The sequence below is a fragment of the Lissotriton vulgaris genome, chromosome 11 (genome assembly GCF_964263255.1).
Source record: "Lissotriton vulgaris chromosome 11, aLisVul1.2, whole genome shotgun sequence".
Taxonomy (NCBI): domain Eukaryota; kingdom Metazoa; phylum Chordata; class Amphibia; order Caudata; family Salamandridae; genus Lissotriton; species Lissotriton vulgaris.
This window is the reverse complement of record NC_141699.1, coordinates 531,183,835-531,209,134: the sequence shown is the minus strand read 5'-3', so window position 1 is coordinate 531,209,134 and position 25,300 is coordinate 531,183,835. Positions and strand designations below refer to the sequence as shown.

Below are 25,300 nucleotides of genomic sequence, written 5' to 3'. Positions count from 1 at the left end.
TTGAAAGTTTACTAATATTTTCCTAGGTGCTTTCCTGTCTGTGAGTCTCTTATAAGGATCCCTATGCACCCTTTGAATTTCGGCTTCCAGGTCTATGTCTGGGCGATCTTTTAAAATGCCTTCTCTCAGAAGTTTACAAACAAATCCCTTTATGTCCTCCAACTCTTCCCCCTCTGGTATTTTCGGAATCCTTAAGTTGTTCCTTCGTGCTTGAGTCTCCAATCTCTCAATGTCCATAGCCAATGATCTATTTTGGGCCTTCAAAGTATCTATATCTTTTAAATTTCCATGTACAGTTTTATTCAGTGCAGCTGCTTCTGTTTCCAGATTCCCTGTACGAAGAGTAACATCCTCTAACTTAGATTCCAAAAGGTCGAATCTATCATGTATTGTTTTTTGATTATTTTCTGATATCTCAAATTTTGATATCATATCGCTTCTCAATGATCGAAAGAGATCCCCCAAGTGATCGTTCTCTTGCTCACACGAATCTTCAGAGCCTCTCCTCGTTCCGATAAGAGCTGGAGCCGGGTCTGATTGATTAACCTTATTAAGATCCTGCCTCCTAATTCCCTCACCAGCCCCCTTAGAACTACTTTGTGCAGGTTTGGCTGTTATCAGCTGACTCTTGGGTCTAGTGTCCTGCTTTCCTTGCACTTTATCACCAGAGGGTGCTTTATTTAAATTAGCTGGGGTAGATGGTGCGGGGGGTACACCTGGATTTTTAAACTCAGGAAAATTCGACTGAGCCTGTTGCTGCTCTAAACCAGCCAAATTCAAAGTCTCCGCACCCCCCTCTTCCTCACATGTCACTCCCCCATTCATGGGGGCCAGGGACCCAGCATTTTCCATGTTACCCAAGTTCTCCAGGGGCCCAAAATGATTTTTTAGAGGTATAGTGCTAGTACTATCCTCCATTTTCGCGGAGGAACTCCTAGCCTGATCTAGAACCTTAAATTAGGATTTGAGTGAGGGGGTGCTCTTCACTACCTGGTTTTCAAGGGTCACTCCCTTAGATTTTTTTACTAAGGTAGTTTTTTTGTTTTTTCTTTTACAGGGGGTTAATGGTATAGGTCTTTCCCTCTCTTCAAATTCCAAGGCACCTCTCTCGTTTAGCTCTACCCTGGATCTCAGCTGATACCTATTCCTTCTTATTGGAGGGGTGTTCTTTTTTCTTGCTATATTCGAAATTATATCTACAGTGGCAGGCTCGACTGCTGCAGTTAAGACAGTCTCCGTTATCTTTTTTGTTGAGTCAACACGTTTCAATGAAGCCGGCTCCTGTACTGATCCTATCTTCAAATGTACAAAATTGTTTTTGGTAATTGGAGCATCAATCTGCGTTTGATCCATACAACCCTGCCTCCCGAAGGAAAACCCGTGATTTACTATTTGCCCCCCTTTCTCACCCCACCTTACCGCAAATGGGTAGAGCTTCTTCCCAGTCTCCGTTTTGCAAGGTTGTTGTTTATGTACATTAAACACCGGACCTCTTAGCTTGATTTTAAATAGAACGGAGCGAAATCTGCTCCACAGACACCGCCGGCGTTCTTCCAGCGTGAATGAGAATGCAGGTGGGCGCGGATCCGTGCAGGTCCTAGCGCCGTCGTCTTCTTCTTTGTGTATCCGAGCCAGCCGTAGCCTCAAAAAAAAAGGAAAGCAGAGCGAGCCTGATTCAGAAAGTGTGCGGGACCCTCTCGCGCTGCAACGCTCACATCTCACCTCAAGCAGGGGACACAAAACTTCAGAATCTCCTCTCGCGCAGAGCTCGTTCACACTCCATTAGGTCTACGGGGATCCCTAGGTACGTCCATGACCGGCTCTCAGCCCGCCGCCATGTTCCTCGTAGGCGTGGCCAGTCTGGTTGACTTTCTTGTCAGTCTCCCCTCTGGCTGGTTGTTGATGGCTTCTATTCTTTAAGTACTTTTTAGCAATGTAGCCTTTTGGTCGTCCCATTTTTGAGGAGGAGCAGCCCTTTGTGGCTCCTCGTCCTAATTCCCATGGCCCCATTTGGTCTTCCTGGTTGCCTGAATTAAAAAAAAATTGTAATGATCCTTGTATTTTATTTAATATTAGTATTTGGAATAATGTTTATTCTGCAAGCGAAACATTTTTTTGAACAATTGACAAACATTACTTTGCCCTCTTCCTGCGCATATTAAATGGGTACTCTAGCCCTCATAAAAATAATACTGGAAAGGTCTATTAAAAAATGTTTTTTTAATAAGATATTATATTAGATATGTGCTGTTGGCTATTCTGAAATTGAAATAGATGGTCACTGAAGTACATCAGAGCCCTGAAACATAGAATTGGACTGGATGGTTTTGGGATTTGCTTTTTGCTTGGGGTTGGAAAATATATATAGTTCTATTTGTAATAATAGCCATTATTTTCTCCTGCTATCTGTGTGTTCATTATGACCCAATGCTCTGTTCCCTTTGTGCTCCCACGTATACCTTATATATACTTGTTTAATGAAATGTTAAGGACGTAAATACCCTCCTAACAATGGATCAGGATATTAATGGATTATGAGGATAGATGTGCAGGATAACATCCATGCTTCTATTAATTCATAGTGGATGTCTTCAGCTAATGCTAAAACGGCTATCTGTGGAAACTAGCTGCAATGGCTGTTAGCATCAGCTGAAGCCATTTTGTTTTTGGCAGCCATTTTAGTTAGCCATGTGCTTTCTCCCTCTTCACTATTGCTTGCCCTTGTATTCTGCTTGTGTCATCTGTTACAGTTAACTCCTTCAGCACTGAGCCAGAGCCTTGCACATGCTCAGAAAGACCTGCAGTTGCCAGAATGAACCTGCTCTTAGTGTATACCTGTCAGGCTGTTATTACTGATGTAAGGAGAAATGTGTCTCCTCCCACTTTGTTGAGCAAGCAATTTTTGTATACCCATATTAGTCAATAATTACTTTGATGTGCCAGTACCTCCCCTTGGTCTCATGCTGACTATGCAACAAATGTATATAAAGTGCCATGATCTCTGTACTCCTTGGACTGCCTCCTACAGAGGCCTGAGGGTACCGTATTGATGCAGTCTCCCTCACATGGGGTTAATAAACTTGTTATTTTGATATTCCAGTGTCCGTGCCAATCTATTCTTTGTTGGTTTAAGGACCGGTGCACCAGTGAACCCCTAAAAGGGTTATTTTCCCACACTTCGACTAACAGGAGCTGTTTCTTTCCTCCCCAGCGCCGTGAGACCCTCGCGGACGAGTAGCACACTTAAAACTCCCTGATTGGTTGATTTCTCCAGGAGCTTTGCAAACGTGGGGATGTTAGAAATTGGACGGACGTTATGTAGGTCTGAGGGATCTGCGGATGGTTTCTTTAGAATAGGGGTAACCTACCCAGACTTTAGGCAGTCTGGAATAACACCTTGCAGGAGTGAAGCATTGACAATCTTAGTCCAGAGTGGAAGTAAGGAGGCTCTGATCTCAGAGAAGATGTTTGATGGCAAGGGGTTGTTGAAATGGCTAGATGTTTTTAAAATTGCAAGGGTTTTGTGTATAGTACTTTTATGGAAAGTTTTGGAAATGCTCAATGAAGAGTTGTTTTTGGGGGGCAGAGCCGACCGGGCAGGACGTCATCTGACCCAGTAGGAAGGAGGGTGTTAGGAGGTGCGATCGAAAGGTGATCCAAGGCTGAACGTCGTTCAACTGCGATCTTAGTAGTCTTATCAGAGACAAAGTCAGCAAATTCTTCATAGTTAGGCTGCGGACCTAGCCCAGTGAGGAAAGGTAAGGTTGACTTCTTGATTGAAGCTTGATGAGCTCAAATAGCTTTTTTGGACTGTTCATTGCTTGCTCAATTTGGTTTCTGAAGAATGTGGCTTTAGAGCAATTGATGCATTTATCATAGATATTTCTTACAGATCTCAGCTGGTTTACACGTTCAAGGGAGGGAGAGGATCTCCTCAGTCTTTCTGCTAGTCTCAGATTCTGTCTTTCAGAATTTAGACTATCGTTATACCAAGGTTTGGAGACTTTGATGGCCAGTCTTTTTAGCTGTGAGGGTGTAAGCGAGTCTAGACCACGTGTCATGGAATGGTTATAGTGGTCCACAAGGTCATGAACATCGAACTTATCCACAATGGGGGCTGGGTGTTATCATAGAGAGTGGTCAGATCTCGCAAGTTGATGTTTCATAGACAACTTTTCCAGTGTCAGGGGTACTTAGGTTGGACTCTGTTAGCTCTCAAAGATTCCGAGATGAGGATGTTGATGCAGTGGTGGTCTGTCTAGTCACCCAGGATGATAGATTCAAAGTGAATGCAGTTGAGCTTACCAATGACTAGATCTACGGTAGCTACTTTAATGTGAGTAGGGCTGTCACAAATTTGGATTAGGTTAAGGTCTACCAGGAAGGATTTAAGGCTTTTGACAACCACATCATTCATGTTGTTCCAGTGGAGGGTAAACTCTTCCAAGAAGATCTGAGTGCCATCCAGATCTGCGTTAGATGAGATGATATCCATGATATGGTCTATGAAGGGAAGATTGTCATCTGAAGGGTGGTAGAACATGTGCAATTTGCATTGATGATTATTGCTACAAGCAACCTCAATGCACAGGTATTCGCAAGACGGCAGGAGATCTGATTGTGATTGTGTGAAAGATAGATTGCTACGAAGTATACAAGTGATGCCACCACCTTGTATGCTAGATCTATCTAACCTAATGATGTCGTAGTTAGGAGGTACTAGTATGTCCAGGATGGGTGCAGGTCAGTTGTTTAGCCATGTTTCAGTCAACATTACAAGATTAAGGTCATGTGCATGGATGAGGGCCGCAATGTTAGCAGCGTGTCTTCCTACCAATCTGAAGTTTAGAAACAGGCCTTTAAGTTTTGGATTGGTCCAGTGTGGTAGAAAGAGTGGTGGTGACCCTCGAAAGGTTGGTCTCGCTTAAGGCTTTTGTGTTTACCCTTGGGTCCGAAAGGATTGCTTCTATTTGATGCAAGTTAGTGGTGGTGGCAGTGTGTAGAGGATCATATGAAAGTAGGAGGGAAAGAATATCCTTGTGAGACAGTGGGTATTTCAAATCTAGAAGGCCACAAGGGGTCATTGGGGTGGGGAGCAGTTTTCCAGCTTTGGATCGGGTGCCATGTTTGGTGATGACTTAGTTGGTGAGGGGGGAGCAGGAAGCATGGTGCCAGAGTTAGATGTGGGCATAAGGTTGAGGCGGTTATTCTTTGTGGACTCGCCTAGCTTCAGGAAGGCCTTAAAGAAGGTTAGTCTGAACGTTGTAGAGCAGAGTTCTTCAATCTGTGGGGCGCGTCCCCCCTTGGGAGGCGCAATGCCATCTCAGGGGGGGTGCACACTCCACCCTAAGATCTCACATTTAATTGTTTCACAATTAATGGGGCATGCAATGCCCATACGTTTGAGATTTTGAAAGAAATATAATTCAGAGTCTCCGAGAGTTGAAAGGCATTCAGTTGCAGACAGCGAGTCTACTCTGCTATGAAACCGAAAGCGAAGGAACGGAATGTCTATTTGTTTGCTTTTGGTGTCATTGCAGAGGAGACCCTGCCTCCCTCCCACTGTAGCTGAAGTATTTCATCTCTCGGAATTAACCCTCCCAGGACAATTAGCTTTTCACATAAATAAGGCAAGTGCAGTGGGAATTCCGTTCTCCTACAGAACTGTGCATAGAGACCTGGAACCTCGGTGAATTAGGACGGTCCAAAACTCACCTCAGTACCCAAAATCCCCTTACCGAGCTAGCTACAGTCTTTCATTGGTCATAACAAACTCCCAATGCTTAGACAGACCAGAACATGAACTTAGATTACCTCAGGTATCGTGGAACACATGAACACTCTTTCGTTATATAATCATCACAAACCAGAACGTGGAGTAAAAGAGGACACGTGCATGTTTGAAATATGTATTTACTAATGCAAGGTTCTCAAACGCAGTGTCTTGTATAATACTAGCAAACATATTATAAGCAGCAAAGTTATCAGCATAGTTATCAGTCCATAAAAGGCGAATGGTGACAGCATACTAAGATGCTGAAATGAATAGAAATTAACAACGTCTAATTCACACCCACCCTATTTAGCATAGTATTTTATATCTATGAAGGTCTCATTTGGGTTTTAGCAGGGCGGGCCCATACCTCAAAATCTCAGTGGCAGGAGGATCACATCATCTTACACCAGCTCTCTGCATGCGAAGCACATCAAGTGTGTTTTTGTGCGTTCAGCACAACAATATAAAACTCGCCTAGTGCCAGATTTTGGCAGCAGCATGTGTGTTATGTCTATAGGGGTGCGAAGATCAGACCTTACAACAACACTGGGTTAAGTTATCCGTGTAGCCTTCAGCACTCACTGTGCAGACAGAGTGTAGAACAAAACTGATATCAGAGCAATAACATATTATTTCTCTAGTAAATCACGAAGCTCTTCTGGGTTGAAAGCTAAAACAACAATTATGTGTTGTGTGCAAAAGTGAAACAAGAATGAAAACGGCGTGCAAACATTTAATAAACTCATGCTAACTTAACACAGTATGTAGAAAAGAAGTAGCTATATGACACCCCCCCCCCCCCCCCCAATGATCAGAGCACTGTCAGAAATCATGTAAAATCAGAACCAGGAAGGGGTTTAACCCGAAAACAGAGTTCAATATTAATGAGCTAATCTATTCTCCAAACTTATATATGAAGGCCTATAGGGGCCAAGCGTAATTGTTCCAACCTTTGAAAATATAAGTCAATAGGTCTGGGACTTATAAAAAAAAATTACGTAAGAAAAAAGGCACTGTCCAAAAATATAAACATGCACGTGCCGAAATAAGTAAAAAACTCCATGGCATCTCACGATAGAACTGAATATGCAAAATATGCAGCCACAGCCTCCAACATGAAATCACTGTCATCATCCGAAAACAGTTCAGCCATCCAATTAAGTAGTGGGAAGGAACATACGTGCTGCTCCATCACTGGATCCTCTATTAACATCAGAGGACAACTCGGTGGGTTCTCAAGAAAGCTCCTTGCCAAGAACTCATGCGCTGCTGCGAGTACATCCCAATGACCCATTAGTCCATGCATCGCTGCCAAGGTCATAATCCTTTCGCCAAAACAAACCAACTCGTGAGCAACTACGGGGCTCATCAGATGATTAAAATCGACGTCAGGAGACACCGTCAAGCAGAGACACAAATCAAGGGCCCAGTCAAAATCGCAGCTCAGGCAATGAAACACAGGCTGGACACATGTGAAATAGGAAAATCGAAAGAATAATCCAAATGCCGTGCTTAAAGTCGCAAGCGGCAGGGTGCCATAGTAATCAAGCATCCGGTTGCGCAACAGTGACAGGAGGGGCTCTTCTGCTCCTAATACAGGATGGGCATCCATATTAAATAAAACAAAATATCACCAATACGCCTGCAGCTAAAGCCAGCAGGACAGGGAATCCACCAAACAAACTCGAAAAAATAGAATGAAAGAAAGCAGGGATGACCCCAAATATTTTTTCAAATGAAGTCAGAAGACCGCTGCTAACTAATTTAAAAAAGTGAGCAAGGCCGGAAGTGGAGGAGGCATTAAAGATTTGATGAACCAGCTCGCTGAAATGTAACAGTAAATCAGTATTTAAAAGCGCCTACACTTCTGTGCGTGTGTTAGCTATGTGAAGGACGAATGTTTCTCGGGCCGAACTCAGGGCCACCTCTCTCTGAGACAAAAGGGCTCTTATTCTAGTCATAACATTGAACTCTGCCTTCAAGGTTGGGATGCGCGGCCAGATGGAAACATCTGAATTCCCATGCGTAGGGGGATACAGAAAGTTTTTGCAGCACACAACACGTTCCGATACAGTTACCACATAAGCGATACCAACAATTAAACCACAACACTTCTCGTTATTCAACAGCAAATAACTACCATTTGCCAGAAGTGTAAACATGGGAACAATTGCGGGAACAGGAGTCCCTTTTAACACACAGGCTAGATTAGGTCGTTCCTGGTTACAGGAACCATATAACTGGATGTGTCTGCATATTAATGAATGGTCAGGGGACTCAGTGCATTCTTCCCCATTAAGATAAACTTCTTTACCGTCTTTCAGGCAACTCGATGTGAAAGGAAGAGACCATGCCTCATGGAGGAAGGCACCATTTAATGGTTCATAACGCCCTATTGCAACATATCGCATAAGATTAGAGAATTTGTATAAGGAGAATGGTAATGTCATTAATCTGTGGATAAGCCACGTTGCATCAGTGGCCTCAGCAACAGAGAACGGTAAAGATTCCAACTGAAAGGGTTGCCGATGCACTCAAAACACAGTGATTAGATTGTTAAGTAACAATACAACAAGATTATAGCAACATAAGTGACAGAAGTAATCCAACAGAACTCCAATGAAGGGTAACTCGTGGAGTCTTTATTGCAGTATGCAGCCAGCCGACACGTGTTTCATCGCACTCGCGATTCCTCAGGGCTAGATGGCTGTGTCAAAGTCAGAAGGTCGCTCAGCTGGTGATAATTCCGACCCAGCCGGGCCCTTGACCGATGATACTCGGTGTGAGTGTCTACGATGAAGAGTACAATTCACGATTCTGTAAATGTCAGTACTAAAGCCGTTTCTTTGAGGCTCGGAGGTCTCAGTGTTTGATAGTTCCACTGTTGTAGGAAACGTCGAACAGGGTACTGTTCTATTAATTGGTTCGATCCTCGTATTAGTGCCGGGTATGGCTCAAAACGACGGGATACCCCAAGCTATGTAAAGCTCTGGAGCGACGTGTGGCACTTCCTGACCTCCGAGCTGTGTTCCTGTTTGGACCAAACAGGAACACTGTACCCTGTTTGACGTTTCCTACAACATTGGAACTATCAAACACTGAGACCTCCGAGCCTCGCGAGTGCGATGAAACACGTGTCGGCTGGCTGTATACTGCAATAAAGACTCCACGAGTTACCCTTCATTGGAGTTCTGTTGGATTACTTCTGTCACTTATGTTGCTATAATTTTGTTGTATTGTTACTTAACAATCTAATCACTGTGTTTTGAGTGCATCGGCAACCCTTTCAGTTAGATAAGTGGCAATTTGTCTACTCAATCCGAGTGGTTTAAGATTTGTCCACTCGCCGATTTGCACCTGTAATACTATCATTTTGAAACCGTTGTGCGCATGAACAGGCAGTGCACCCGAGTCTAAACTGATAAAAAGCCTACAGATTTCTTAAGGTAAATATTCCAACCTCTCAATGTGTAACATGGAAAATGATGCATCTCGCATAGAAAGCATGCATTGTTTGTCAGACAAATTAAACGGGGCAAAGAGGGAGGACACGTTCATGTAATTCCAGGGCACACGGCCAGACTTAAGAGTCTGCAGAGTCCATGCAAACTGCATTACAGAACACAATTGATTCTGGCCATGGTATAAAACAGATACCTCATCTTTTACAATATCAACCACTGAAGAAACAATATTATTCAACATGTGTATGCGGGAAGAAAGCATGTTAATACTGTTATCGACAACTGCAATCACCTTTTCTAAATTAGCTTGATCCATTGCCCTCAGGCACTTAGCAGCCTCAATTTGTGAAAGATTCCAGATTTCATTGTAAACAGCATAAATCCAACGTTTAGATCTACCGCTAGCCGGGCCTTTTATAAAATCATTCAGATCCACATCATCAGTTAGCTTAGATAGATGTAATTTAACAGCCACTAATGTAGAATGTTGTAACCAATTCTGACATAATTTGCCAACTGAGTATGTTGTAACAGTGTGGTCAGATCAAAACATGGATCAGGCCTGACTTGTGTAAAACCTTCAGTTAAACCCATAAAGCGACGCTGGCAAAAGTCAGAGCTTCTGTGCCACAGTAGCCAACCCTTTGGAACAAAACTGGACACATTAAAGGATGCATTATGTAGTAATGTTTGCAACTCTCAAATGGAAAACTTTGTGAAATTATCCCAACCGGAATATTCTTCCAAATTTGGGACAGCAGGGGTATTTAACTTTTTTGAAGTAGCCAATCCAAAGTCTGAGAAATAGTAGAATTCAAAAACAACATGTGATTTGGGATGAGACATGCACAGTGCAACGCCTCAGTGCCTTGTACCTGCCAACTTTTAGAACCCCAAACCGATTTAAGGTCAATGGTGTCCTTCCATAGCTCGTAGCCCTCTACAGCTAGCTTTTCTAGAAAGGACTTCGAATACAATAATTTAGTATCGGTAAGTCTAACTTTGGACATGGGCTTCTGTGTCATCTTAAAATAAAAGGACTCAGGACTTGATTGATTAAAGTCGGTAAAGTAAGTGTACTTCTTCAAAAATGTACTGGAGCTTCCTTGTAATGGTGCTGGGCAATGTTCCCTCTGTGTGTAATTAACAGTACCCCTTCCGGAACTTGTTTTATGCAGAAAATGGTTACCAAAATGTTGAAAGCAAAATAAATCACCATAATTAGCAGATTCTAAATATAAATCTTCAGCATCAAAGGCAGCATAATATTTTAAATCAGAGAATGATGATTCTACGGCCTGAACATTCCAATCATCAGAACGTATGTTTTGTTTTACCACATCCCCCATGTTCACTCTCAGTACATTTGGGACATTAACCACTTCAGTGGGGCCATGAATTTGAAATTTAACTGCATCCCACACAATCCCATCAAGAACCGGCCAAGCTGTGATGTTAACAAAGTTCAAGTCTCTTTTTAGTCTGTGTGCAGAATGTGAAAAGGAAAAGGGGGCCAAAGTTCCATGAAGATGCCGAATGCATGTTCTCTCCTCGACATAGTGTCCATCCATGAGACGGAAAAAATAAAACACAAAACCAAATGACATAAAAAGGTATACTGAAAAAAGTACTAGCCAAATATATGTCCAAGGGGGAAACAAAAAATGTTTCTTGAATAAAGAGGCATAAATTGCACAACGTGAGGGTTTTTTTGAAATCACTGAAGCAGAGTCAAATGAGAATCTAGAGTCTGTGGCCAAACGTGTTTGTAAGTCAGGCATCGATAAATCAGCAGGATAGGCATAATCGAGGTCATCAATGTTATTAATGGGGAAAGTGTTCAGTAAAGGATTGGAAATGACAGGCATCTCGCGGGCCACTTCTGGCTCAGCAGCTGCAGTAATGGCCAAAACAGAATTTCTCACCATACAAGGACAGGAGACTGCCGGTGTCATGCTATGAAGAATCGGCCACCCTGTGTATCTTGACATTGTCAATTGAGATAAACCTGTTTTCCTTACGACCTGGAAGTGGTGGTAATATGACTGTTCTTGTGCCCTTCAGTCCACGAATGGGGACTGGTGCTCGATAGGAAGGACCAAATTCTTTCTTGTTATCGATCTTCTCTCAAACCAGTTCTCCAACTTTGGGTAGCCAGCCAACTACCGGGATCTGCAACGCATCATCCAATGTGGAGGGCAAATGTTCCTTTCCAAGACTGTCTATGATCTTTTGTAGATCCTGTAAAACATTGCAATGTTCATCTACGTCAAAGGCCGCAGCTAGAGCCACGCAGTCTAGACCGTTGAGGTCAGGGACATACATCTTGATGCCAAAGAGCATTTCGTATGGGGTCCGCCCACCCAGAGACCTAGGGAGATTATTAAGAGCACGCTGCACGCCATTGAGATGGGCCAGCCAGTTTCTGCCAGCGCCTATAACTCGAGCTGTCAAAGATTGCTTAAAATCACGGTTCATTCGTTCCACTACACTATTACCCTCAGGTCTGTATGGAGACAAAACCTTGACTTGGACCCCCAATGAAATCATAGCATCCTTATACGCCTTAGAGGCGAAAGCCGGACCCTGACCTGAATCCCTACAAAGACACACAAATCTCTTATGACAGTCCGTGAATCAGCGCTGCGATGGTGCCATACCCACACAAAGCGTGTGCATGAATCAACTGCTACTAAGATGTACTTATACGCAGTATCAGAAGAAAAAGGACCGCAGTGATCTAAAAAAACACATCCCAGTGGTTTATTAGAAATGTACAACTGTGTCTGTGGCGGACGCGCAGCAATTGAAGGCTTGATCTGCTGGCAAATGTCACGTTGAAGGACATAATCACGCGTCTGTTTGTAAGTCCCCGCCACCAGAACCTCTGTTGTAGCTGAGTTACAGTGGCTGAGACGCCCGCATGCGCAGATGCCACACCTTCATGAGCCGCTGTAATCAAAGTAGCCCTGCGGTCTGAGTTGGGAATCAAACGTTCGCCAACATCAGGAATTTTCACATAAGGAACCTTATCGGTACTTAAGTGGTATGTGTACTTCGAAGGGAACCCCGCAGGATATTTACCTCCCTTCTCAGTGGCAGCAACTGCCACCAAGATGTCATCATCTATTTTACTTTTGAACCGTGTAACTGCTGCAACTAAGTATTTAGATACTGCTGACTTCGCTGCCTCATCAGCTAGCGAATTACCGACAGCGTGGACTCCCACACGCTGATGGCCAAGAGTATGAATCACAAACACGAGTGGCAACTGCTCTTTAAGCTCAGCCACTCGGACCCAGATCATTTTATGTTTCATTGTGCCACCCTTGGAATCACAAAATTCATTCTGAATCCAAAAGATTAAGTTCTCATTGTAAGACTGGACACAGTAGTAAGAATCACTTACGATAAGAGTAGTCACCCTAGGATCTGCGTACTCCAATGCAAGCATCAGAGCACGAAGCTCTGCTAATTGTGCAGTGCAGTCTCCAAGTGTCTGCGTGTGCACGACACTGGACTTGAAGTCATCGTCCACCATGGCACCGACCACAATGGCGCATGCAGAAACATAGGCATGTTTAGAGCCATGCGCAACATGCGCCGAACCATCGGTGTAAATGATGCAATGGAAATCCTCCAGGGGTCGCATTGCTAAAGGAGCTGGATGAACAAATTCATACTGTAAGTACTCCTGCGACCTTAACATGGTGTCAAAAATAAACGTGACATCCTGAGACGTCAAGGACGCAGCCCATTGAATCCACCGGGGGTGTAAAGCTTTAGAATTAGGTACACTGGCTCTTGTGACTGCCTCCAAGGCAGGACACGGGGTAACAACCAACATGCGCTTTCCCTGTGACAGGGCATGTTCCTTAAGAATAGCCATCTGCACAGCCGTCAAAACTTTCTCCACAGTGGAAAAGCACAATTCAGCCGAAGTGTACAAGTGTGACTTGTAAGCAATAGGTACTGTGTCTCCTTCATTAAAAGTCAGGTACGTGAAACCTACTGTCCCAGGGATAATTCTTATCACCAGGCTGGTCTGATTATCAGGAGTCAGTAAGAATTTAGAAGCGAGCAGATCAGCCTGCAAAAACTGCAGTATAGCCGAATGCTCAGGCAGCCAGCATGATTTAGAAAATGATGGTTGTATCAAAGCATACAAAGGCTTGATATGCTGGGCATATTACGGAATGTAAGTTCTCCCGAAATTCAAAAAGCCCAAAAGATTGTAATTTTTTCAGTGTTGTCGGAGCGCGCAATTGTGTGCATTTCTCCAGGAAGTGAGGAACCAATCCCTTTCCTTCATTGTTAAGCTTGTAGCCCAGAAACAACACTGTGTACTCTGCAATGTGCGATTTCGCAAAGTTGAATTTGTAACCTAAGTTTGCAAAGGTACAAATTATTCCGTTAACACGACACAGATGCTCCCAAAGTTTGTCGTCTGTGAGATATATGTCATCCACATACGAACAAGCATCCGGGTCTATTCTCTCCAAAAGAGAGACTATGTGGGCAGAAAAAATCCCAGGACTATTCCTGTAGCCCATAGGCAAACGCCGAAAGTGTAAATGGACACCGCCGCAAGTAAAGCTGGTCCATTGGGAACTCATAGCATCCAATTGGTGGTCATAGAAACCATTAGAAATATCAAGCGTGGTTTTAAACCGCTTACGCACAAGACTATTCACAAGAGCAGAGCCGTGAGTATTCTGTACTGCACTGTTACGACAATGCGAGTTTAAATGCCGGTAATCCAAAACCAAACGATACGAACTGTCAGGCTTGTTTACAGTAAAAAGAGGGTTATTCATCGGTCACACACACGTTTCAATTACACCTTGATATTCCAATTGTTCAAGGATTGCCGCGACTGAAGCTTTCGCTTCACGTCATATAGGATATTGAGGTTGAGGCTGTGGCTGAGACCGTAAAGGAATCTCGTGGCTGGGGAACAATTTATCCCAACCACACTGATTGCGGTACACAGCCGGCGCCAGAGCTAGAGCCCACTCTTCTGCAAAATGCAGAGCATCCTCTTTCGAGACTGTGTTCGCGAAACTGGGGAGGATCACCTCCTCCCCTCGCGGAGCTGCGAGCACAAAAGGTGGGGGCCAGTCAGCCTCCGAAAGTAAAATGTCATATGTAGACGAAAGATTTTCCCAAAATACCCCTTTAATGGTTCGTTGTATGTCACCTTCAATTAACAGGACAATTTCAAAAAGTCTATCAGGGGGAGCAACTCTGGTGTCAGCTGTTTTAATGACAACAAAAGTATCAGTCGCTGTCACCTTCAGTAGTGGACGGAGCGCCTCTCTCACTATGGTAATCTCCGCCGCGCTGTCCAGCAAGGTCAGAGCCCACGTCAGATTCCGAAGCCGCGTTCTCACTATCTGGGGCATATCGATGTGCTCTTAAGGCTGCAAACTTTCTTCTTGGCAAACTGTGGTCTCCTAGGCGTAGCGCCTTCCTGCTTTTCTTCACCGTTCCTCGGGCGGGGCTCGTCACCTCCTTGCTGGCCACCCCTACCCCTGCCCCCGCCTCCACCACCGGTCGTCAGAGCCGATGAGTCCTGAAAGGAACGAGGAGAGCGTTGGTCAGAAGCCTGAAATCGATCAGGAGTCTTAATTGTCACGCGGTCGCGCAATTCATAAACACGTTCCGACTGCGTAGGCAAAGGTGCCGCAGGGCGAGAAACCTGTGTTTGTTGTTGTTAAGGTTGCTTTCCCTGTTTCTGTTTTTTAGGCCAATTTTGTTTTTTGGACTTGGGCTGAACTTCCGTCTCCAAAGTTGGTCCCTGGGGCTGCTTTTTATCTGTAACAGAAAAAGGCTTAACACCCTTACTATTGCGACCCACGGTTTTATAAGCCGCCACAATAATCTTTGCTAACTGTCGGGGTTTCTCAGCCTCGTAAAGCGCCGCCAACGCGTTAGAAACCTGAAAGTTCACTGCATCCCCCTTGACATTAGCAAGGATCAGATCACAAACTACATCAAATGTGCCACACAGGCGCATGCCCAACTCGACCGCAGATTCCGGTCCGTGATCATCTTGAACACGTTTAAGGACCGAAGACAGCACGGACATAGATGGAGTGCCGTAGGACCGAGCATAGACCGCCACAAAAGTCTTACCCCAGGTCTTACAGTCAACAAGCTCAGGGGCCAAATCCTTCAGCAAACTAAGCCTATGAATCCGGTGTTTTTCACCAGGAGTCGTATTGGGAAATACAGCTTACAGCTGGTCAAATTTCTTGGCCAGCCAGAAAGGAAAATCATCCTTTTCCTGGGGCTTCTTGCCCATAATGGCATTGACCATGACAGGACTGATTTTCAAACCATCCTGCCCTGCCGGAAGCGCCGCACCCCCCGGGGCTCCACCCGGAAGATTACGGCCCATGTAATGCACTAAGGCTCTAATCAAGGCAATCGCGACTACATGTAGTTGACGCAGTTCACCCAAGTTACAATTGCCGTGTAAAGGATGAGGAGTAAATCCAGCCAAAACAGGCCAACTAGCGCCTGGAATGGACAAAGGACCTAACCTCGGAGCGGTTAAAGAATGGGGTAAGGCGCCACCAAACCAAACTCCATGCTGCCAAACATCAATAGGTACTTCCTGTGCTCTGTACGGAGTATACTCATTAGGTACAACTGTGGGAGTGTACGTGTGGAAGACGCCTGAATTTGCGTCCACCGCCGGAAATTTGACCCACAAATAAAAGAGTTCGTAAGGGTAAGCATGTTCCGCACTCACAACCATAATCACAGCCAAGCCTTCCAAAGGCACATTGTAAGCCTGCAAATGATCTTGCACCGCAATGTGACTGTGCTGCGGAATGTCCACGGCTTGGGCCATGACAGCACAGGAATGAGAAAAAACAAAGCAAACTTTGTAGCACAACTGGGTAGTAATTCAAGGAAACCATTTTAGAAAGAATCAAGCTTGAAAAGACCTATTTCAAAAATAGGTAGGTTATTCCGACACTACCGTTTTCTGGAAACGTCAGTGAAGGGGTTAAGGATTGAATGATATACTACTCAAGTGTCATGATATAAGGCCAACAACGTATGGGCGCCATGTAGTGGGAATTCCATTCTCCTACAGAACTGTGCGTAGAGACCTGGAACCTCTGTGACTTTGGATGGTCCAAAACTCACCTCAGTACCCAAAATCCCCTTACCGAGCTAGCTACAGTGTCTCATTGGTCATAACAAACTCCCAATGCTTAGACAGACCAGAACATGAACTTAGATTACCTCAGGTATCGTGGAACACATGAACACTCTTTCGTTATATAATCATCACAAACCAGAACGTGGAGTAAAAGAGGACACGTGCATGTTTGAAATATTTATTTACTAATGCAAGGTTCTCAAATGCAGTATCTTGTATAATACTAGCAAACATATTATAAGCAACAAAGTTATCAGCATAGTTATCAGTCCATAAAAGGCGAATGGTGACAGCATACTAAGATGCTGAAATGAATAGAAATTAACAACGTCTAATTCACACCCTGGAGAAGTGTGGCTCACTGGTTAGAGGAGGCATACCCTAAAGCAGAGGTCAGACCCGGGACCAGGGTTCAATTCCCGACGCGGTAGGGTCTTGAGCCCAATTGTCCACGGACTCGATAATTCTCGCTTTGGTGCCCATCACGGGTTCACACTCTGCAACTCTGGGCATTAGCTTGTTAATCTCCACAACGGCCCCCCTGCGGCGGGATGCCTGGCTTTCACCTTGGGGATGCCCAGTACGGGTTATCTCACCGGGAAAAGCCAGGACGGGTTCCCAAGGCAAGCGTCGAGATGCCCTAGGGTAAGTTGAGCGCTATATAAGAACACACTTACATACATACATAACCTCCCTATTTAGCATAGTATTTTATATCTATGAAGGTCTCATTTGGGTTTTAGCAGGGCGGGCCCATACCTCAAAATCTCAGTGGCAGGAGGATCACATCATCTTACACCAACTCTCTGCATGCGAAGCACATCAAGTGTGTTTTTGTGCATTGAGCACAACAATATAAAACCCGCCTAGCGCCAGATTTTGGCAGCAGCATGTGTGTTATGTCTATAGGGGTGCAAAGATCAGACCTTACAACAACACTGGGTTAAGATATCCATGTAGCCTTCAGCACTCACTGTGCAGACAGAGTGCAGAACAAAACTGATATCAGAGCAATAACATATTATTTGTCTTGTAAATGACGAAGCTCTTCTGGGTTGAAAGCTAAAACAACAATTATGTGTCGTGTGCAAAAGTGAAGCAAGAATGAAAACGGCGTGCAAACATTTAATAAACTCATGCTAACTTAACACAGTATGTAGAAAAGAAGTAGCTATATGACACAAGTTTTCTCTTTAAATTTCACATCGCTGCAAAGGTTTCAGAGTGCTATATGTGACATTACCATAATTTTAGTGTCAATTTGAGTCATGTTTCAAGGACTATGAGTGACATTTTCTTGTAAGTAAAATCAAGCAGTTAAGATGAGAGAAACATTTCAATAGTCATATATTATACCCATTTGAGCATAATAATAATCCACAATTGTAAAACGCAAACAATCATCGGTAAGGGACTCCAGGCACTGGGGGCCGTCGGGAAGATTAAGCAAGCTATTGCCCAGAGTCACATGGTGCTGAGCTAATTTGGCTCTGGCGCCGGGGATCGAACCATGATCCCCAGATTCCAGCGTCAGTCGCTGGCCGCAGTGCCACAACTCTCCCTCTGCATCGAGAAACAGTGTCATTTTAGAGTAGATGTAATGTGAGACAGTCTGTACGACCAGCACCCCACTGACTGCTGGCAGTGGCCTGATTGTGTGTTGCCAATGAATTTAATTTAAACACACACTTGTTTCCGTGGGTGTCTTAGTGCACTGTACACTGTCTCACTACTTGCTTCACCTTATGAAAATGCCATGTATCTCTATGCCTTGTGATGTCTGGCTGCACTAATTTCTGGAAGGGTCACAGTGATATACTAGGGGCCAGCATTGTCTGATGGAAGTGTTGAAGTTACTGCAAGAGTAAGGTGGCTGACATCAGCCCCTCTCATAGCACAGCAACTCCTCCAGGCTCTGAGTGCCTGATGGTGAGCGGAGCCATAATTGTTGCAGCGAGCTTCCCCTACCCGTCAGTTGGCCAATTTACTGGTAAAGGAGGGTAGACCTGTGGCTCTAAAGAAGCAAGGAGTTCCGATGAGGGGGGGGCTCCTTTACCAAGAAATAAACAGACAAAAGCACAGACCATCACCAGCTCTCCTATGGCTTCACCGAGAAGAGAGATGCCCGAGGCAGCAGAACAGCTGCACATGGGGGCTCTCTCTCCCATTGGCCACGAGGTTATAGAAATACAAATCTCACTGACCTGACTCAGAACACAGAAGGCGACGGGCAGCAACTCCCCACTGGCCGCAAGCAGCGACAGTGCCTAGTACTATCGTTGACTGTCTCCCGCAGCAATCTAGACGGCCCTGATGGCATTGGTGGGGTCGGGTCCCAGTAGCAGCCGCCGGATACAAGCTCTCCCAAAGCAAAGCAATAATGGTGTGCCCCAGCCAACGTGGAGTCGGGTCTAATGTAGCATGCGTGCAAGCTGCACTGCCTGCAATATATAAATCCATGACTGCCAGCAGTCAACTTTAAACTACGAGGCGGCCCACCAGCTCCTGCCACAGGAAGCAGGAGCCAGACCAGCCTAAACACAAATGTCAGTCAAGTAACTCACACAGACACTCGGTAGCAGTTCGGCTCTCACCGGTCCAGGCTCCTCTGATATCAGTGATATTGCAGCGCTGTCTGGTGTCCTTGTAACTTGTGCAGCTGACGTGAGCTATAGCTGAGTAGTAGTGTACGTGATTCCAAAGATTTCTGTCAGGTGTTGGGGGGGGCCCTACATTTAAAAAAATTCAGCTGGGGGGGCACAACCTAAACACGTTTGTAGACCTCTGTTGTAGAGACAGCCTGATATCTACCGTCATTCACATCTCACCTTAATTAGAATGCACGAAAGTCTAAAGAATGTAAGTCAGAATGAAACAGGTATTAGAAACTGAGTCTTCGGAGGAGTTAGTTTCAACCTTTTTGATATCTTAGTTCCTGGATTTTAATCCTGTCCAGCAGTTTTCAGCAACAATGAATTCATGAATGATTTAGAAAGGGAAACCGTTCACACCTCTGGTTCTTGCAACTGACCAAATCTATGGTCTATCTTTTTCTACAACTGTGAAAATGTTCTGTTTGGAAGTGTAAGCCTGACAAGCTAGCACCACTGGTACTCGAACGGAAAGAAATTGGCGAAGTAGCTGCTGGATTTAGGCCAAGGTCAGTGTTCATGAAAGTCATCAGTGGGCCCATGTCATCTACCGACGGAATGCCAGAGAGTCTCAGAGAAACAATGTTGGCCAAAATAGCCTACTGAAATGCTAGAACGTATTCTACCAAAGCACCAGCCACTAGGAAACGTACCTCCTATGGCAGCACCTTTATCAGGATGGGAATCAGTTCCATTGAAGAGTCAGATAGCTCAATGGGCCATTCCCTTCTTTCTTCTCTCTGTACCTGATAACAGGATGAGAAGGTGTGTTTCTTCTTTGTCTTTTTTTATTTTTTTAGATTACCTACCCCCACTTAAGAGTTCTAGACCAAGATATGCCATCTGTTTTCTTCTTGTTGGTGGCCCGTGAAAAGTTGTCTTCGCCTTTTATGAGGGTTTTCAGATGGAAAAGAACATACAACGTGAATGTGGGCATGCATCATGGTTATTCCAAAGGCACCACAGGAGCTTCGAACGTGGGTGGAAGAACGACATTTGTCTCCTGCATTTTTCACAGCAGGAAGTCTTAGGGTTTAAGAGACAATTTTCTACAAAAAGTCAAAATAGCTAAGAACAAAATCTCAATTGTTTGTATCTCAGGTGCGTGAGTCATCGCCTCCTGTGGTGCCTCACATGGAACAGCTATGTCTACTTTGTTATGCTGATCCACAGCTGAAGCTGCTTGCTGGTAGAGTGTCACTGCAAGAAACAGTATCTATATCTTATCTGATCCTTGGTTGAGGGGCTCACATAAGGGTTCTGAGTGAAGCAGCACCCATTAGAAACACTCCTTTTGTGCACCTAAAGTGACTTTAAATGTGCAGAAAGTTTTGAAACTTTAGCTCTATGTTCGTTAATTTACCCACATGAAGATACAGACACAGTTTACCTGGCAGGCGTAGAGGCCTAATAGTCTTTCTCCATAACTAAGTGTCATTAATTAAGAAAAACTATTTACCTCTTTGAGTCCGCAGTCACACTGCTCACCAACTTCAACCATGCCATTCCCACATTCTGGCATAGTAATGAGGTGTGTCGATTCTGGCTTGTTCATTAGGCACGCGGGCATGCTCTTCCTAATGAAAACGCCGAACTGTTTGAGACTACAGCCACTAAATGCTGTGGGAGTTATTGAGCTGTGGTAACAATAGAGAAAAAACAATATCATATCAGGCAAAGGATGCAACAAGATTTGGCATGCAAGATTAGCTTGAAACAAAACATTCTGGGCACCAACTGTGCCACTAGAGTGGCACTTACTAGTGGTCCTATTCTCTGCAATAGTAGCAAATATCCCATTCATTTTTTAAATGCTGAGAATTAGGGATCACCACCGAAGAAATGGTAATAATTTCAGATGACTAAGGGGCATATTTCCAAGCAATAGCGATAATTATCGCTATTGCTTGGTTAGAGACAAACATTTACCGCTGCGCTGCGGCGATTTGTACCGCAAATAAACCTTGGTATTACCAAGGTTTATCGCAAATGCGATAAAAATCGCCGCAATGCATGAATATCGCTGAAAAGTCAGCGATATTCATGCATTAGCGAGCTAATGCTCTTAGCCATGTTATCGACCTCCCATTGGATAACATGGCTAAGAACTGCTCAGGGCAGGTGTTAGCTTTTGGAGATATTCGCGCTTAGCGCGAATATCTCCAAAAGTTGGTAATAGGAGATAGCGATGTTAGCGACTGTTTTCAGTCGCTAACATCTTGGCACGCCCACTTTGCATATCATTAGTGATAAATATCAATGACATGCAAAGTGGGGCCCATGATGGTCGTTATCTCCTACTAGCTGTCGCTAACTGGTGTTAGAGACAGCTAGGTAATAGGGAGATAATTTTATCTCCGCCTTCTTGGCTTTTAAAGCCAAAAAAGCGGAGATAAACCCCCTTGATAATATGCCCCCTAATTCCTTGGGTAATGCCTCACAGTAAATTACAGTAAACATTATACTAATTTGAACTACTTTGCTACCAACCACCTGCTAGGATTTTCTTGAATTGCAATTTCAACACATGTGAACATGCAAGCAATAGTAGAGGAGGGAAAAAGGGCTGTCAAGTATCTAGTTTGCTTAGAGTGACATTTCAATGACTACTGTGAACTCATGAGTGACATATTTGTTAACTATGCTTGAGCAGCGCTTTGAGTTGGTGGTTGCAGGTGGGGCACACCAACACTCGGTTTTGGGAACTGGTACTTTTTTGTGTGTCAGACTTTGACCCACAGCAAAAGAGGAAAACACACAAAAGGCGAAAAGGAGGAGGAGAAAGACGGAAAAACTGGGACAAAGAAAGAAAGCAAGGCTGAAAATGAACTTCAAGCAGTATGATAAAGGGCAGGGGGTGTCTGCCGGTGGATAAAAAAGATCACTCAGGCATGTACAGTCTTGGTATTCAGCACCTCAATATTCGATAGCACCAATGGTGTGCTTGTGATTAAACATTTGGGCACTGACACAAATGATTTTACCTATTAAGCAGTGTGTGTAACATATTGAGTGACACCTAATTACTATCTGCCTCTAGAAAAATTAATCACCTTATGTAGTACCAACATAGGAATAACCACTGAAGGACCTATCCACAGCAATAGCAGGAATAGCTCAAGCATTGAAATTATCCAAATTTATGATGCAGCATCTCTCTCTCTGATCCTGGACTGCTCCACCAACACAACGCTGGAAGCATGACAAACGCTTGAGATGTACAGGAAAAATATGAATTTCATTTTCTCATTAACTTGTGTTGGGCTGGGGGATGCTTAAGAGGGGATAGAAAAAATTAGGTGTTTTTAGCTTAAAAAATATGGTGCCCTCCATGCTAAAAGAAAGTGCCCTCATGCATGCACTCCTGCCTCACATCCTACTCCTAAGCTTGACAAAACCCCCTCCAGCCTCCAAAAGTGCTCTCTCATTCCTTTCATGCACCTGTAGTACTTCCCCCTTTAAGCTACGGCAGGTAGTCCCAAATCCAGATGCCAGCAGTCCCCCCTCAGATAAATTATACTTATACAGCATCTCTTCACAAATGTAGTGCTCCATAATGTTTAGGTAGAAATGGACTTCCCACCTGCCCCCTTTCAGGTGCATGCAGCACTCCCTCCAGCCTCCTTCGGTGCTTTATCTTGCCAGGATAATGCATCAGTTCTTCCATGCAGGCTCCAGCAGTGCTCCCTCAGTCCAAGTTACCGCAATCCCTCTAGCCAAGTTACGCATTGAGCCACTCCTTAATTTGTAAATAAAAAACAAGAGCCAGGGCTCTCGTCAGGAGGCCAATGCAGCGTGTACCACACATTGCCCCTGCCATGCTGCTAATGGTAGTAGCACTACAACTACTAACCATCACACTCCTACAAGTGTGACCATTCGGACTGTTCCAGGTCCCCAAAGCTATAAGAATGGTGGGGGTGGCAGGTAATAGTCACTGTTAATGTACACTGAATTAATAATTGACTGTTGTTTTGATCAACTCAGACTGCACCACCTTAAGGCCTACTTTTGCAAGCGCTGGTGTTGACAATTAAGTGCTTGTGCCAAGCACCGGAAACCACCAGCTCCAATAAAGCACTGCAAAGTTAGAGCCCAAGTTCCATAGGTTTTTCTAAATAAATTTTTATTGAATTCTACAGTGTTTTGTAGTACTGGCACATAACATGAGAAGAACATTTGCAAGGCATAAGGGGATAGCACATGAATGGCACATACAGGTTAATTTGGGTTTCAAAATAAATGGAAGGATCATTGCAAGTGGGGGCCCGAGTGCTACAGGTAATGGCTCAGACGGGATGTGAATCCGGATTAGCATAGATGAAGACAATGTAGTACGCGAACAAGAAACAAAAACAAAGTAAGAACACAAAGAACTTGACAGTGGATCAATCTTTTGCCAGGCACCAATCAACAGAAATGTTTTACCAATATCTTATCCCTTAGCTCAATCCTGTGTGCAAAACCTTTCACAGCAATCCCTGCCCAAGAGCGCCACCCTTACCACAGGAAAAAATGAATTCTTCAAAACGTTTAAAGTTGCACCACCTCAAAAATTTATATATTTACTAAACACAATTGTATATAGTCCATCCAATGAATACAATTCCTTCTTTCTTGATTTTTGTATTTTTCTTTTTATTATTTGATGAATCACAGCCAACGCATTTCGTTCTGGAAACAGAACTTCTTCAGGGTTGGAAAATTAAACCATATACAAAACAACATGTAAAATCAATATGCAAAGACTTACAATACCACATGAATATAAATACAAATACAAACATACAATTGACATGACACTTAAAACATTTTCCAAGTTCCAATATTTAAAATATACACAATCTATATCCGTGAGCACACCATGGGTGAACATGAAACAACTGTACTTGTGTTATAGCTGAATGTCCATATAGACATAACTTAAACAAAAACACTTCAAACATATACAAAAGACATTTGACATGCATATTCGATGTTACACATCATGTTCAACTTTTGGATAAAGGATGTTTAAACAAGCAATACCTAACAAAAAAGAGATTCTTCACAAAGCAAGGGAAATTTCTTAAGCTATGAACCTGGAAAAGAAACAACCAAAATACACATTCTCCATTCTCTTGTATATACCTGAAAAATACCATGATCCAATATCAACCAAACAGCGAGGAGCAATATATTCTTAACACGATAGGAAGAAAAAGATTATGTGACAGACAGAGGGGACCGCATGAAATATCAGAATCATTTTACTTTTGAGAAAAGATTAAATCAGTCTACACGACCGCGTTTGCAACTACGAACATTGTATGGTATGTTTCATTAATATATACTTTTCTTCTTCACATAATCTTTTTCCTTCTAACGTGTTAAGAATATATTGCTCCTCGCTGTTTGGTTGTTATTGGATCATGGTATTTTTCAGGTATATACAAGAGAATGGAGTATGTGTATTTGGTTGTTTCTTTTCCATATGACTATATCGGTTCATAGCTTAAGAAATGTCCCTTGCTGTGTGAAGAATCTCTTTTTTGTTAGGTATTGCTTGGTTAAACATCCTTTATCAGAAAGTTAAACATGATGTATAACATCGAATATGCATATCAAATGTTTTTTGTATATGTTTGAAGTGTTTTTGTTTAAGTTATGTCTATATGCACATTTAGCTATAACACAAGTACAGTTGTTTCATGTTCAGCCATGGTCTGCTCACGGATATAGATTGTGTATATTTTAAATATTAGAACTTGGAAAATGTTTTAAGTGTCATGTCAATTTTATGTTTGTATTTGTATTTATATTTGTTGGACTTGGCCTTTTTCCCCCAAAATTTTTCGCTTTTGACCCCCTTATCTGGATTGTCTCCCCCATGGGATTAAACCTGTATAGGCCATGAGTGGTGTGAGACACCTTGTAAACATGTAATTACCTGACATAATGTGAACACTTGTAAATATCCCCCATTTTGAAAACGCACCTGACTGAAATGTATTGTTTTTAAAATGGATGCCATGGCCATGGGTTTTGCCACCTGACTGACATAGGTCAGCTGTCTAGATAACATTACCCAGCAACCCCTAGCTTTTGGAGGGAAAGCCTGGCACCCAGGGTGCTCACCCCCTCCCCTAGAACCAGTTTAGGCTAGATGTGCCAACATTCTAGAAGGTCCTGGCACTGCCTGGGAGGAGGGTATAAATAGGGGAAAGTGTCACCAGAGTTTTAGTCAGCG

The 25,300-nt window shown here is 43.7% G+C and overlaps 1 protein-coding gene across 1 annotated transcript in view; it reads right to left on the bottom strand.

Annotated features, from left to right (window-relative positions):
* LOC147683102 (disintegrin and metalloproteinase domain-containing protein 28-like) overlaps positions 1-25,300 on the bottom strand; it is a 3,314,421-nt gene that overhangs the window by 1,269,577 nt on the left and 2,019,544 nt on the right. The window contains exon 8 of the mRNA XM_086942499.1: positions 20,531-20,708. Within this exon, the coding sequence (XP_086798625.1) occupies positions 20,531-20,708 (178 nt within the window). The remainder of the gene's footprint in view (positions 1-20,530; positions 20,709-25,300) is intronic.